The following is a 17391-nucleotide window of genomic DNA, read 5'->3' as shown; positions in this document are numbered from 1 at the left end:
GTATTGATTAGTGAGATGTGTGCAGTATATGTGAGTGGTGGAAAGTGAGAAATGAGAAGTAAGTGGTGAAAAGTGAGATGTAATAGTTGCGCAGAGAGAAGTAGGATGTGAGTAGTGAGATAAACAGAAGCAAGGGGTGAGAACTGGGAGATGATGATTGGGAAGTGAGAAGCGAGATGTTGAGTAGTGAGAAATGAGTAGAGAGATATTAGACAGAACGAAGAAGGAAGAAAAAAAAAACGGAGAAAAGAGAAAGAATCTCGTTTCTTGCTTCTCGTTCCCCGGTCCTCACTTCTTATTACTACTCGCTTCTCACAACTTACCTGTCACTTCTCATTTCTCACTTCTCACTAATAACTTTTTAATTCTCTCTTCGCAGATCTCGTTTCTCACCTCCTCTCCCTCTTACCACTTCTCACTCCGCACTTCTCACTATTTATTTCTCACTTTTCACTTCGCTCATGTCACTTCTTATTTTTCACTTTTCTATTATCTCTTCTCACTTATCTCACTTCTGATTTCTCACTTATCACTTTTAACTTTTTAACTTTTTATTTCTCACTACTTCGCACTTCGAATTTCTCACTTCTTACTTCACACTTTCCATTTCTTACTGTGAATTATCACTTCTCTCTTTTTACTTTTCACTTCTCACCTCACTTTATTAATTTCTCACTTCGCACATCTCAACTTTCAGTACGCACTTCTCGCTTCTCACTCATAACTTCTTATATTTTACTTCTGACTTCTCATTTCTTACATATCACTTCTCACTTTTTATTTTTCACTTTTACACTAATTTCTCACTTCTCACTAATTACTTCTTACTTCTCTCGTCGCACATCTCGATTCTCACCTCTGGCTTCCACTTATTCGCTTCTCAATATTAATTTCTCACTTCTCACTTCGCACATCTCACTTCTCATTTTTCACTTTTCTATTATCCCTTCTCACTTATAACTTCTTATATCTCACTTATTACTTTTCACTTCTAACTTTTTATTTCTCACTACTTCACTATTACTACTTCGCACTTCGAATTTTTGACTTCTTACATTTCTCTTCTCACTTCTTACTTCTCATTTCTCACTTCCCTCTACTCACATCTCACTTCTTTCTTCACACACCTCGTTTCCATTTCTTACTTCACACATCGAATTTCTCACTCTCTCATTTTCCCTTCTCACCTCTCTTTATTTCTCACTTCTCATTTCGTACATCTCAAGTTAAGATTCTCAACTCTCACTACGCACTTCTCACTTATAACTTCTTATATTTTACTTCTGACTTCTTATTTCTCACATCACTTGTCACTTCTAACTTTTATCTTTTCACTTCTAACTTTTCCCTTCTCACTTCTTACTTTTCACGTTTACACTTATTTCTCACTAATTACTTCTTACTTCTCTCTTCGCACATCTCGCTTCTCACCTCCCTCTTCCTCTTACTCACTTCTCACTTCGCACTACTCACTATTAATTTCTCACTTTTCATTTCGCACATCTCAGTTCTCATTTTTCACTTTTCTATTATCCCTTCTCATTTATAACTTCTTAAATTTCACTTCTGATTCTGATTCTGATTTCTCACTTATCACTTTTAACTTATAACTTCTATCTTTTTATTTCTCACTACTTCACTATTACTACTTCGCACTTAGAATTTCTCACTTCTAACTTCTCACTTCTCTCTACTAACTTCTCACTTATTACATCACACTTCGAATTTCTCACTTCTTACAAAATTTACGAGAAATCGAAATATTTTTTTAAAACTTTATTAATGTGTTTAAAAAAAAATCGAAATATGTCAAACGGATACAATACAATACAATCAAGTTTTTATATGTAAACAGAATTTACACATGACATGGCATTTACAATTATCCACGTCACTGACGAATATGATTCACCGATATTTTGTAAAATACAGCTGAATCATGATGTTTACTTATGTTCGTTTGACGCATTAGACGTGTTTTGATCATTGAACGTTATTCGCTAATTGGATTGTAAGCATGTTTCGGTATGCGCCATATAGTTTTGAATAATCGAGTCAAAACAACATGATGAATAAGCACTACCTTCAAACATTAAATTTCAGATAATGTCTCAATACATAATAAGGAAATCGTTGTGCCATTATCAAGAAACTAGATTATTGTAAGATTTTGTCTTCAACAGCACATAAATCACAAAAAAAGGGTGAAAACCATCAGTCTGAAAAGCAGAAAAGCGAGATTTCATCGCACCTGTGTGCCAGGACGAGAAACGCCACTTTTGTCACGTAGAGGTTCTTTTGCGCTTGTGGTGCGCACTGTCTGGCGAGAATGCTTTGATAACACCTCGCTCGCAGTCTCCAATAGGCCCTAACCGCGTCCCCTCGTCCCTTTTGCATGGCAATTATTCATATCATAATGTTGTCAGGCGACTGGCGAGCCGAGGGTTGCCATTCGTTCCGTTTCCCTCTTCCCGAATCAACTGCCCAGCAGTACTGCCGTCATTAATGGTTTAGCTTCGCCTCGATTACTCGCTCTCGGGCATGCTTGTTCGATTGTGCTGTATAAACACATCGCGTAGGAACCAGATCTAGTGAACCCGCGCTTCTCCGTTCGTCTCCTCTCGTTCCTTCTAGCGAGAACACGTATCTACAAGTACCAACTCGCCTCGCCGCACCAAGTCGGGTTAAAAGTTGAACAGAGAACGAAAAAATGGAACCGATTTCGACTCGGAATATATAGAACTGCTGCACTCCACTTGCTGCTCGCACGGAGTTCAGTACAACGACAACCTTCAACTTTGGTCCCGTGGTCGGGTCCCTCGTTTCATGCGCTAGTATGCGTGCATGTGTGATAGAGCTTATGATATGGTTCTATATTTAGAATGATCGCTTCATTCTTAGTCCCAATCATTTGAAACCGACTTCAAAAAGAGAAAAAAAATCGATCGCGGAATGGTGATCGAAGTATGTCTTTTGTGACAAGAAAGCCATGACTGTAATAGAATCAAATGAAGTCAATTTGAACAATTATTAACGAGTGCAGCTATTAGCAACTCATTATTCATTGTTGGTTTATAGCGTCCATTTGATTGTCATCGTTGTAAGCTACAGAGGCTCTGCTAGATCCCGCTAATCAATAATTTTTGTCCTACCTTCTATTAGCGTTCGCAAAGCCCCGACAGCTTGTTTGCTTTTTGCGCTTGGCCTAGCGTTTCGCAAATAAAAACAGCGGACTGAAGTAGTGTGCTTATCGCGACAAGGGTCTTGTGACGTGCGATTGCGACACCGCTGGCTGGTTCTTTTTTTTCGATGATAATAAACAAAGAACATCGGAAAATCGTCAGCTCACCATAACCGGTGATAACCGCGGTAATTGTGGACTTTAAAAATTTGATTAAAAAAAATTGTTTTTGTCTTTACCTTAACTATGGGGTGATGTTGCGTTTTATCAAATTGAGAGCTCCATACGACGAAAGTCTTTTTTCGAGTTGAATGACCCTGTTTAGCCCAACGGTGGTGGCGTGCACTGGTCAGTGGCAATAGCAGTAGGCAGCGCATTGTATTTAAATTGTGCAAAAAAATCTACTTGGCTCCGCGTAAGTGCCGTTGTTATTTTTTTGTTTTCGCCCATCAAAGCAATCACTGTTGTGTGTGCTCGGTGAGAGCGGTCTTTGAGTATAATTAGCGTTGTTACGGCTTCGTCTAAACAATAGGAGTGCGTCGTACAGCTGAACTACTAACGGCCGCTGGCACTGTCAGTAAAATTTATTTATTCAATTTCGCTACGCGCAGTTAAAATGCATGCACCTCTTTGCTTCGATTTTGAGATTTTTCCCCCCTGGTTGCAAGTTCCGAAAGGCACAATGGATAATGATGGCGGCTGACGGCGGAACAATTTACATAGCAATGGAATCACGCTAGCCCGTTTTGCGCTTTCTGTTTCGCTCTTCTGACTCGACGATTCTAATAAAATATGGTCTCCGATGTGGATTGTTCATAGACAGTGACGTTTGTTGGCTGTCATGGTTGTCTGCGTTTGCCAAGCCAAGCACCTAAAGCTGGAAACTTGGTCATGTGACGAGTGCAACCGACTGGAACAACCATCGCAGCTGATGTAAACCGGAGAATGAAACCAGTTTGTTGGTCCTAACATCCGAATGTTGCATTGTTGCAAATTTCAAATTGCCACAGTCTGATTCTGATATCCAGTCAGTCATCATGGATATGCCACTTCATTTGCAAAGGAATTGTATCAAATTTACATTATTTGGTTCGATCAGACATCTGCGATTAATTTGACGCATCGATCCATCATGAATAGTTTACGCAAATGGAAGCATACCTATTTGATATAATGGATACCTCTGACCATTAATTCTGTTTGTGCATGTTCGATTTCACTAGCCCTAATATACATCATCCCATGGCGTACATGGCAATTGTTCAATGTGAGGTCTTCGGTTTCAGTTTCAACAACCACCCTCGAACATGAACATAGCTGTTCGAAGCCGTGACTATCTCGTTGTACGATACGGGCTGCATAAACATACTTGAATGCGGTCCGACCAACGCCGAAAAAGTGGTAGGTAGCTTCGAAGACGAACGTTTGCCTATACTTAGCTGTTGTTTGCCTTACCACACATCTGTTTATACTTTACACATTCATGATTTTTTTTATTTCGTTTGTTGATTCCTTCTGAAAACACTACCAAGGCAACAGCGCTGTAAAAACCATGAAAAAAATCAAGATGTGAGCAAAATAACAAAAAAAAATGAAGGAATTTGCGCTTGTCCGTGCGCGCACATTAATAACGTGCGTAAGGATGTGTATGGGCCTATACGGTCGTAGTCGATCAGCTCTTTAATAAAATTTTATAATTCAATGTCAAAATACATACATAGCTTTAGCACCATGCGTCTCCACCATCCAGCTCTACACAAACGTATACGACACGAGAGTACCGGTTTGGTCACTCCTCAGCGGAGTAGCCGATGGATGGTGTGTTTGTTGTTTCACCTTCGCGGTTGCTTGGATCGTTGCCCAGAGTAGCAAAACAAACCTATGCGAAGTATGCGAAAGCGACGCTTACGCCACTTTTTTGTAGTATGATAATTTTTCATCCTCTGAATTCGTTCTCCTAATTAATGGCTCCCCTGCTAAGAAAACGAACCTAATTTTAATTCCTGACACACTTTCCATGAACAGATTCTTAACGTTGTTTTATATTCTTTTCCATCTATTTGATGACATTTTTTTTTATAATCGAAACAGAATGGCGAGATCACCATCGATACGCGTGATGGGGCGGCGCACGTGCTGCGTTGCCTCAAGGTCTGGTACGAACTGCCGAACGATGTCCTGTTCGCGGCCATTAACTTGGTCGACCGCTTCCTGACCAAAATGAAGGTCCGTCCGAAGCACATGGCCTGCATTTCGGTCAGCTCATTCCATCTGGCAGTGCAGCAGCTCAACCTGCCGCAGATTGACACCGAAGATTTGGTCGCTATCTCACAGGTAAGTCCCTTTAGTTGTGTTTGCAGGTGTTTGTTGATTCATTCTGACACATGATGCCGCCTTGACCTTGACACCCAACGACACACCGTCAAATCCCTTCGAGTGGAGTGGACATAGACGGAACGATTTTCGAATTTGCTCTTTGATTGATAATTCTAATTATTCTCCTCACGGACGACCTACACTCGTCCCATCCATCAAACCAAGGATACGTGTTGGTTTAACTTGTTACCCTTCAGAGATCACCCTACCGTGTTAACGCGACGTAACGTTCTTGCTCCGCGTCGCCGACTTCATCGTCGTAAATTTGAAAATATATTTAGATTAGAGATTTTGTTTACTCTTCCAGTTAGCGGAGCTTGAGTAGTCATCCTCGCTTATGGTTCGTATGATTCCGAACCGAAGTGTTATTATGGCAGATGTAAAACTCGAAGCTGTTTCTAGGGCATGACTGGACTGATTCGTTTTCGAATGTTTACATACGTTTTTCAATTCTTATCGGGTACTATGTATTATTTATGGGACGATGAGCCATAGTGAGGCGAACCAAACTGCGAGTTATAACGGTTTAAGTTCTACCTAGTAGGAAACGAAATCGAAAACCGTTGGAATTTTCTGTTATCAGTTTCGGTAAAAAAAAGCAGTCCAATGCATTTCCGTGATTGATGCGTGATTTGAGGTAGTTCGTGATGATCGTTCATTTCGCTGACGTTGCTATCTCGGGGCGTTGCGTAAACTGCTTACTAATGAGCGCAATGTCATGTAACTTAGAAGCTGTATGGATTCAGTTGCAGCTGTTTAGAATCGCGAAATTACGTAATAAGCTGTGGATATTATGAACTTATTAAATTTGATATCAATCGGAATGCAACTGCATGAACATGTTTGTAGCAACTCTTCGAAAGCTTTGCCCTGCAAACATATTTTTTAATTAGCTGAGCTATGCTATCACTTTGTGAACCGTCCTAACGAATCAAGTCGACTCAAGCATTTTATACAAATTAGTTCTTTTTTATTACTGACAGAAATGCAACGAGAGAGAAACTCGAGTATATCTGGACCCGTAAGCAGCTCAGAATTTAGGAAGATCATATTTACTGCTCTCAAAGTCCCAGATATTCTACTATTTGTCGACGCACGTTCTTCTTTAGTGTTGCCAATTTGCGGTCCGTCCGTCGAACGGCCATTCAGTAGATATCTGGAAATCTTCTCTATCCTGGCGCTACAACAATCCTGTTTCAAAGTAGTCGCTTTCTGCTCCACCGGTCCTGGAACGGCGTATTCGACGTAGACGCTGTTTCATGCATAAAGTCATGCAACTGCTATCCGCTAACCCGATGAGATGGTACGCCGGACGGAATGTCTTTTGGTGACACCCTCCGAGAGATGTTTGTATCGTTGGACCGCCTCTGCGTATAACAGCTTCTGCTTCGGATGCTGTAACTCGGACACCGTTCGCGTGTTAAACGAACCCCTCGCCGACATTATCATCTTCATGTTCCGAGATTCGTTCTCATTCCGGTTGATGTTTCCAGTCCACCATATCATCCACCAGCGTCGTTGACAATCCTTCGTCCAGGCTGGAAAAGGGATATATGACAAAAATTCGAAAGAGACAGAAGATCGAAAGTCACGAAGATCTAAAAGGACAAAAGGCAAAAATAATGAAGTAGGAAGAAGAGGACCAAGAAAAAAGGAATGAGAAAGAAGAATATTATGATTAAGGAATTAGGAAGAAGGAGCAAGGAAAAAGACAGAAGGAAGAGGAAAATAAGGGCGATGACATATTGACGCATCGAGCGATGCGGAATGCGTCCAAGAACTCGTAAAGCAGAATATCAGCAAGAGAAATTCTTTTGTCTTGGATTCGTTCGCGCACGCACACGCGTGAGTTTGTCATCGGCCTAAGCATCGATCTTTCGACGTTTTGTCTTTTCGACCTTTTGTCCCCCTGTCCTGCGAAGGGGGCACAGGATGATGAGCCCCATGCCAATTCCATATCGCATACCGACGCTTCGAAGGGCTCCACCGACATCTATTGTGCTTGTTCAGACAGGCGCTCTGCGATGTTTATTTTGCCTGAAGTCTTCGCAATTCCTGATCAGATAATCGGCCCAGCAAATCCAGCTACGAGAAACTTTGCTTCGTTTCTGCTCAGATTCGTACAAACTTCTTCTCCGATGACTATCTTCTCCAGGGCGCGCCCATTTGTTCATCGACAGCGTGATAAATTGTGCCACCTCGGAGACATTGGAAACTATTTTGGCCCTGAAGATGATGAACATTATCAGCGGACTCTCCACTTTGCCCCGCTCCAGATGATAGCTTCGCGGCAGCTTGTTTATGTGATCGGTCAGTCGAGCGGCTTTCAAATGGTCGCACAACCGAATGATTCCGAAATTAATAAACGTCTCCAGTCGATCCGCTCTAGGTTTTGGAGCGTTCCTTTTTCCTTTCCTTTGTTAGCAGCATCTTCAGCAGCTTCTCTGGCTTCCCGAGCAGATTCCGGTCCGGCTCAAATCAAAACCGGAACGGAATCAGGCAGAACTAACCGACTCCTGATTGCCGTGAGCGCGTTTCCTCGTAGGCAGTACTGCAGAGCAGATTCAGATCTGATTATCTCTCTACACGTCGCTGTAGTGTGTTCGAAGCTGCGGCCAAAATTACGGTTCCCCACGAAACTTTGGACTATGCTGCAAAACCTCTTTTCGAACGGCTTGCTGCTGTTCTCTCGTAATTCGATCGACCCGATAGGTCGTTCCGATCGATTGCCAACGTAACTGCCACCTCGACCTTTGATCGGATGCCTCGTCCCGTCTAGTGTTACCAGATTCGGCTTGACTGAAAAGAGTACATTCACACTAAGTGAAAATAGAGTACAAAAGAGTACAATCCATGTTTTTCATTAATTCATTTAAGTTCGATATTGTACCGTTCTGATTCAAATCATGAACATGACTCGAATTCTGAGCACCTGCTTTTAAATGAGAATTTCATCATTATTTGCGTGATTCTTTCCATGGGATGGATGTTGAATTTGGCTGTAACCTTGATCCTCCGTACGGAAAACCGATGGAATTATGAACTGTAGGATATTAAAACGCCAGTGTTTGGAATATGAGTCATGTTCGGAAATTGAGTCAAAACGGTTTGTTTTTTGCTCGTATTTGTGGGATGGAATTGTGTTTGAAACCGTCTGATGAGAACGAACGTTTAAATATTATTCCCAATTCAAACACATGGTAGTAACCATATGTCCGGTCCAATATGCAGTTTGTTATTAGGATTTGTAGTTTGTGTCATATTTGATTTGATTGTGTTGTGTTGGCTTCTTAAATTTTTGATATCTAAATTTCTCGAAAAAAAACTGGCGACCTATCTTAAATTTCGCCGTTTCAAGGGACAGTTAAACAAATTAAATATCATGAAAATAATAAATACGTTCAATTCAAAACGTGACTTACACAATCTTAGCGTATTTTATTTGTACAAACTGAGGAAAATTGATTCACTCTGCAATGTTAAGTTAAAAAATCAAATTTGTACTAACAATTTTTAAAAAGAGTACGTATAACCTTTTTCTCCGAAAAAGAAGAGTACAGTATTTTTCTGTCTCAAAAAGAGTACATGTACTCTTAAAAGAGTACGTCTGGTAACACTAGTCCCTTCGCGTCACCGACTGTTTTTCGATGGATAGGTCGACGACTCGTTACTCGTCTTCTTCGCTGGACTCAGTTTCGATGTCGACGACTTCAGTCACATCCTTCACCGGTTTTATCGACTTCATTGTGATTACTTCCAGCGAGTTGGGTGGGACTCCACTATTTGGGGACGTTTCCCTGAAACATGTGGCCAACGAATGCTTGTCTGCCTTCGTAGACTGCTGTAGCTATTAATCCGCCTTCCGGTCCGATGATTCACCATTCGAGCTCCCATCGACAGCGCCGTCTTTGTCTTTCCACGCGGTCACTCTTTTGATGTTGCCATCAATTTTTTTCCGGAAGGTAGCTCGCTTCTCTGTTGCTCCACTATCTCGCGTGTCGCGTGTACCTGGAGCTCCAGCTCATACATCTTTTGTACCTGATCCAGTTGCTTTTCGTTCAACGCATTCTGCCGTGCCAGTAGCTTCTTCTGCGCCGTCATCTGCTTTTCCTTGATAAATTGTTCCTCCTTCAACAGCTTTTCAATAGGATCAACGTCGGAGTCATCTCCCTGCTCAGATGCTTCGTCGCCTTCATCGGACAACTACCAGTGCACGAAAAATGGGCCCGGTGTGTTTACGTTCCCGTATTGGACACATTCACGTCCTTGAACTTTGATTCCGACATCGAGCAAAATAAAAATTCCTCGTCCTTGAAAGGTGAAGAATCCGAGTAAAAATTTTTAATTTCGTTCGCCGACTTGATAGCTCAAAAAATTTCCGTCAAATATAAAAAAAGGGCCTATTCGCTAAAATTGTGTGACCCGACTTGATCCGAACAGGGTTTCTTATTTTATTTTTGGAATATGATTCGTCTTGCCCAAACTGCCCGTTCCATCTCGCGGTGGTGTGTCACCCGTGAAATAGGAAGTATGAGAACTCATGAAGGACAAAAGGAGTCTATGGTTTCTTAACTTGACTCATACCAGATAATCCGGTTTTACAATCAGGCGAAGTAGTAGTAAGGTCTACTCTTTGGTAGCTACAAGTTGTTTGTTTTGATTAAATTTGTTACAGTCGACAGTCAATCAATGATGAGAAAACATGTTTGCTTGATTCATTACTTTGCATTCGATATCTTCATCGCAGAAATATGAGAATAAAAAATTGACATTGCTTATTTGCATGTATCTTTGTCGTTCCGTGAATATCATATTTCAAGAGTGTGCCCCTTTTTGCTCACTGCCTGGCCTGCATCTACCTCCACACAATCAGCCAAGCTGGTTGTTTGTTTACTACTGGCTGATGTCCCTGAACGTGGGGGCGCTTTATTTCGTTGTCGCCGTGCAGCGCACAGTCGGCAGGCAGTGGTACGATTAAATTGCGTCGCAAAATGATGCCAATTTTTTTTTCGCCTATGCTGATGATGGAGAAGCGCGTTTCCTATGCAGAGTCGAACGGGAAATTTGTGTATTGTGCCACTTTGTGGAAGCTCTCGCTGGAAGTCCTTGGGGCTATTTTTAGACACCGAAACCTGTTTTTTTACTGAGGCCGTATCAAGTTGGATGAATCGACTTTTTCATCTCATTGGAATTCAAACTCGAATGTTGCATCGCATTCCGTGAGGGTTTGAGATTCGTTGAAAAACTTCCTCGTTCGAATATCGAAGAAATTGATCAACCATGGGCTACTTCGATCCGTTATCATCTTCGAATTTTGACATTGCGTAAGTAAGCTATGCAAATTAATTCAGTTTTTTTTTCACAGCTTGCTTAACCAAATACGTCTCGAGCATGGTGTGATGGGTGGCATCGGTATTATCAAGCCTATAATTAAGTCGCTGCGTCGATTACGGCCTTTACAAGGCAAACACTACCCATAGGGGTCATTCAACAATGATGTCACATGTTTTAGGGGGGGAGGGGGTCTAAGATTTTGTGACACCACATATATTGGGTATACAAAAAAGCGTGACAGAGGGGGGAGGGGGGGTCTAGAAATCTCGAAAAGTAGTGGACATCATAGTTGAATCGCCCCATATCTTGCAACACTATCGACTGGACAGGCATGTGTAATAGTCGTACGTTTTACTCATCAATGTCTTCATTCAGCAGAGATTGTAGAGGAATGTATTCTCCAATCACACGTCCAGCGATTTTAGGGATGTCCGTTCATTGAATACCTAATTAGACAAAAAAAAAAACAAAATTTCCAATGCTATGTTGAATAATCCCAAGTAATTGATTGATATTCATGTGAATTAATCAAATAACCCTATCAATTAGTAAAGGTTTCCCCAACATAATTTAATTTTATTTATATATGCTGTTCATTCGAAATTGTATGATTTTACAATCGTTCGTTTGCAGATTTATTTAATTTTATTAACATAATGCCAACAGACTAAAGTTACTTTTACAATTTTTAAAAATTCGAACACCGCTAATCCCATTAAGCGGCCAGCTCTAGTGATCACGACGACGCAGCGTGATGTTCAAAGTGCGTGTGCTTGGGGACATTGCGGGGTGTGCAACATTTGCATACACGTGTGTATAGATCCGCGCACTATGCTCGCGCGCCTCGACGCTCTTATCGGTTTCCATTTTCACTTTCCTCCGATGTATGCTTCGCACTAAATGGCATCGTGTGGTGGTGCTGCTGCTGCCCGGCGGTACGGGCGATTTAGAAATTCCAACGGCCACCACCACCATCCGCGTACGAGTAGTATGACCGTTTGACTATTTGTGTGCTTTACGATTATTTTAAGACAAGCGGTGCGGCGAAGGGAGGGATCTTCTACATAACCTCACTTGAACGAACGTGGGCACGTTGCTCTAAGACGGACTACGGACGATGACGTAAACTTTTGTAATCACATTGAACTTCCCGTGTGCAGCGGGGAAATAGCACAAGCACGTGTTTTCTAACCTGCATTCGTTTCCTTCTTACTATCGCCTTCTTCGAAATAGTGTCGTTGCACGTCACGTGACCTAGTGCGCATGGCGGACATTGTTGCCAACAAACTTGGTGTCCAGATGAGCAGCGCTCCGGTGACGGCCCTCGGTTTCATCCGGCTGTTCTACTACATCTTCGAGAACGCCGCCAATGCGCTTGGGTTGACGGACATCTTCTCGTCGGCCGTCTCGCTGGCCGACCTGGAAATGCGGCTGGAGATTTTGGCCTGCGACGCCAGTTGCGCCAGCATCCGCCCTTCGGAGTTGGCCCTGGTCATGATCTTCACCCAGATGGATGCCCACGTCAGCGCGAACAAGGAGCACGGGCTGTACAACCAGCAGATCCACGATCTGGTGGACTACGCCATCCAGCTGCAAAAGTTTTGTCGGGTAAGAGGAGCACCGTACTCAATCGCGTTGAATCGATCGAATATTAAATATTTTATGAACCTTATTTGCAGATCCCCGACAGGAGCTTCTTCTACAGTCACAGTATTGTCGCCAAGATACTGTCGCAGTACAACGGCCAGCACAAGATGCCGTACAAGCAGCGACTGGTCTGGAAATTGTCGTCCCGCACGATGAAGGTGCTGCGTCCAACGGACAAGCTCACCTCGTATCTGCCCACCATCGCAGAACATCACGCTCACAACAGTCACGTTAACAATAGTAACCTTAGATTTAGGTGAGTACAAGCACTGGTTCTAGATTAGGACACTGAAATGCGCTTTTTTATGCCAAGTTTTCATTCAAGAAAACTGATGAATTACTTTTTGTAATGCCAAAGTTGCAAAACAAAGTAAATTAACGAACTGATTAAGTCGTCAGCGTCTCAAAGATTGTTCCCAATAATTAAATTTGGCCATAAAATGCCAAGAGGGAGATATTAGTTGGAAAAAATTGTTTGTTTCAGTCTTATTTATTTATTTTTATTCCCCATCTTTTTCATTTTCCATAGACCAACTGGACAAACGAAGGCATTTATGTTTATCCCGCCTTATATGTCCTTTTAAATTGTAAAATATTTTGAATGCTTTAACGACAATTTTTTTGAACTAGATTTGCCCACCCTCCTATTGTTAAATCTTGTTATCAGCACCTCGTATTTTCTCGTGCGTCATCAGTTCAATAGTCAGCGCACTTTTACTAAGAAAGTGTTTCCCCGATTTCCAATTCAAGTGAATTTATTATTCACTCATCATTACTCAGCTTCCCACAAGCCAATTATGTAGGCAATTAACCCTTCAATTTGTTTCCATTCTACTTGCAGAACCGGTAGCGTCAGCTCCGAAGATGACGGCGAAGATTGGCCCACATCACCCATTGTAGCAGTTTGTGAACAGTTTGACGAGTAGAAGATCCCCCCGCGTATAAGACACAGACAAACAGACATTCGCGACACTACGCGCGCGGGTGTTCTGTTAGTTTTCTTCGGAGTGATCGTTCCGAGATCGTACAGACAGACAGTGAGTGGCGTCATTTTCAAATCCGTGTAATTATGAGGAAAAAATCTATACCCATAGGAAAATTATTATTGTTTTGTCCTGGAAACCCAAGTACTACAAATCGTGACTAGTAAAAGTGTTTACAATTTGAGCGTTGATTAAAGAAAACGAATTCCCCCCGCGGACGGGTCGGTGAAAGAACAGAAACTGTGTAGTACGGTGTTTCTTTTCTGAAAGAAGACATTTTCTTTTCGGGAGAAGTGAACGAACCGTCGGAGGAACTCTTGAGTGTGACTGTAGAAGATCGAAGAAGAAGCGAATAGAGCAGCAAACTTATTCGCGTTTCAGTGGTCTGGTGTGGTGAGCCTTGTTGCAGAGAGGGTGGCGAGTTATCAACAACATCAGAGTCGGATGTGTTTAGTGTGGTGTGTCAAGTATTCTGCATTCCAGTCTGGTCTACAATAACGTCAACATCATTGTCTGCAGAATATAGGCGGAACTTGCAAGAAAGATCCGTGTGTGTATGCTGGATTCTCAAAGGAGAATCACTAACATTACATCAACAAAAATACAAAAAAAAAACATCAAAAAATACCTAAAATACATAAAAACGCACACCCTTGTGAAGGCGAACAGAAACGTCGGTGGCGCTGTTGGAACCTGGAGATTTGACTATCAGAGAGAGGAACGAACAGAGCAATAGTTTGACCTACCATCACTGTGTGGCAGTGTGACAACGTTCTTCGCATCAAACGTCGAAGCTTTTCCGGGGATTGGCCGCCATTGGACGCCTTTTTGTCGACAGAGGCGTGTTTGCTAGTAAGATTATATTTTACTTTTTTGATTTTAAACTAGATCTAATTAAATACACAGATTTAATTAATCTAAGCTGAAAAAGGTTGAAGCAAAATCCAAAAACAAAAAAAAACAACAACAAAAATCTTGGAAAAATTCAAAACAAAAAGAACGAATCAGAAAGAAAAAAGCATAAAAGAAAATCAAAAAAAGTACAAAATATACAAAAGGTAAAAAAATCTAGGAAATAGGTGTTTAAAACGTAAAACAAACCTAAGCAGAGAGAAGGTGAAGATCCAGGAAAAGAACGAGAATTATTCTAGAAGGTTTAACAACAGACTAACAGACTTGACACTGAAAAAATCTCACAAGAAAACGAAATCGAGAATCGTGACAGCAAACAGCAGAAGTTTATCACAAAAAGCCAGTACTAATTGTGTTATTAGATTTTTACGCATCAAAAGCAAACAAAACCAACGTTATTATAATAAACAAACTACGGAAAGTGTAAGCTTGTGTGATTTTGTAGTGAATTTCTCTCATTTTCTTCTTATAAACAGAAAAAGTAGCCCACTTCTAGATCCCAAACGTGTAACAAATCAAGTAAAAACAGTAAGTTTCCAATAATCAAGCGCATAAAAAGAATCAAGTCGGAGTTTGTATCCCAAATTACGAACTCGATCCGACTGATACTAAACATTATCAAGCATAAATAAAACAGAAAAAAATCAAACCAAAAAAAGGAAGTCATTTCAATCAGTGTAGTAGTGAAAATTGTCTAATCGCTTTCTATTGAACAATACGAGCAGGAAATCGATTCCAACAGCTAATAGCACAGTTTATTATTACACATAAGAAGAGGAAAAAAAGTAGAGAATTGAACTGCAAAAATAGTTAATTGAAATCCGATTTAAACAGAAAAACAAAGATTAATCAGAATTCAGCAAAGCCCACAACGCGCGCTTGTTTGTGTTTCGACGTCGTCGTGCAGTAGTAATAGTTGTGAGATAAGAAACCAGAGGCCAAGTCGCCAACATCTTCAAGCAAAAACAAAACGAAACAGAGAAAAATCTCTTTTTCCACGTTTCACTTGTTCGTACAATCCGAACAGTGAGTGGAAATACAAAACAAGAACAAATCGAACAATGACGACGAATGTCGCCTTAGAAGCCCAGGTGGAGGAGGTGGAAACCGCGCCCGAAAAAGGCGTTGTACCGGTGACCGGGTGCAGCAATGCCGTCCTCCGTCATCGATGGGCTTCGCATGGAAACAACAACCGAAAGAAGAAGAAGAAGCGTCCAACTTCGTAACGACGGCGGGGATGAGATGGTGGGATTTTCAATTCTCTGCAGCGTGGCGTGTGCGTTCGATCCGGAAGCAAAACCTACTGTTCTACTGTTTTTTCACTGTTGTCTGATCTCGAATACTTCCGCGTTCGAACCCCCGGGCTAAAAGATGCGAAAACCCCGTTATCCCATCCCCACTGAGTCGTATAAAAAATAAAAACAAAAAAACCAATTTAGTAAAATGAAACAGATCTTGTCTCTGAAAGTATAAAAAATGAAAAAGTAAACAAGAAGGCAAACTGAAGAATATAGTATTTTAACTATTAAATATTAATTTATAAAGCAAAGTTATTGTGATTCGATTAATTTAAAACAAAAAATGAAGTCCCGTTTCAAGGGCGAAATGAGAGCGAGAAAAGCAAGCTTTACATAAAAGAAAGAGATTGCTGGAAACAAAAAGTAAGAGAACTCTGGTTATCTTTTTTGTGTAACACAGTCCGTTATTTTTTTTAGAAAGAGCAAAACAAGGCAAGCACTATTATTCATTAATATTTGTGTACCTACCTTTCTCGTTTATATTTTTGTAAATTATTTTCCTGTTTTTAAACAAATTATTTATTTATGAAACAAAGAAAAAAAGTAAAAACCAAGTGCAAACACAAACTAAAAGTGAAAGAGACACTTACTAGAAAAGTGACTAAGCGCAGAGTCCGCTGAGCGAATCTGAAAAAAAGAGAGAGAATAGAAGAAAGCAACTGAGAATAAACCGAAAAAGAGATTTTTTATCCACCATTAATTCCATCGCGCATGTGTGTTAGTTTTGTTTTCGGGACAAATAAAAAATGCACTTACCCGAAAAAGAAAACTCATCAAAACAAGCAAGAAAAGTAAGAAGCACTTCATAATTCTCGTTCGCATAGTTTTTATTTTTTGTCGTAAAATCGTGTAATCGTACTTCCAAAACAAAAAAAAAATACAAATCTTTTTTATATATACTTATTATATGTGTACGTATCTTCCCCGATCCTCCCAATCCCAACATCTCATCAATTGTGTTCGTTTAAATCTCGTACTCTCATACCCACGGCTCATAAACGCCCATTTCACTGGTTTGAAGCAAGCGTGGTCCATCGCCAATCTCTTTTGTTCGTTAATCCATCCTTTCCCCGATAATTCGTCATCCCTGCCCCCCCGTGGTAATTATGATATACATTGTTTAAACTAGTGATAAGAACACAAACAAACAAACTGAGCGCAGAGAACGACCCTCCTCGAAGGAATATTTTGAAAGAGAGCAGCAGAACCGAAAAGAACAGCAGGAAAGCGCAGAAGAGTTTCAAAGCATACGCATACACACACAAAGGCACGGATTAAAAACGATATGAAACCATGAATCATACAATTTCGTTCATGTCTGCGCAAATAGCACGCAATGAGATAGAAAGAGAGAGACAGATAGACAGAGAGATCGTGCGCGAGAGTGAGAGAAAAATACATTCTGATGATTATAATTATGTATGATTTATATGTATCTCATGTAAGGCAAACTAAAAAAATGTGAAAGCAAATGAAAAAATGACAGAAAAGATATGTGCAAAATGGCAATTACAGTTTCATTTGATATCAAATGAAGAAAAAATAAAAAAAAACCTTGATTTATTTATAAAACGCTTGGATTGCTTGAGAAAAAAATCCGAAACACCTTGGAGGAATCGATCGATGTCCTGAAGCTTAATTTAACTAGGCCGTTTTCAGC

General features: G+C 40.8%; 1 protein-coding gene across 1 annotated transcript in view; it reads left to right on the top strand.

Moving 5' to 3' along the window:
• LOC134222538 (cyclin G) overlaps positions 1–16634 on the top strand; it is a 44514-nt gene extending 27880 nt beyond the window's left edge. Inside the window, exons 4-7 of the mRNA XM_062701705.1 lie at positions 5273–5515; positions 12125–12499; positions 12571–12794; positions 13380–16634. Of these exons, the coding sequence (XP_062557689.1) occupies positions 5273–5515; positions 12125–12499; positions 12571–12794; positions 13380–13464 (927 nt within the window). The 3' untranslated portion in view covers positions 13465–16634. The remainder of the gene's footprint in view (positions 1–5272; positions 5516–12124; positions 12500–12570; positions 12795–13379) is intronic.
• The last annotated feature ends 757 nt before the right edge of the window (positions 16635–17391 follow it).

This window comes from Armigeres subalbatus, chromosome 1 (genome assembly GCF_024139115.2).
Source record: "Armigeres subalbatus isolate Guangzhou_Male chromosome 1, GZ_Asu_2, whole genome shotgun sequence".
NCBI lineage: Eukaryota > Metazoa > Arthropoda > Insecta > Diptera > Culicidae > Armigeres > Armigeres subalbatus.
This window is presented reverse-complemented; position numbering and strand designations above follow the sequence as displayed.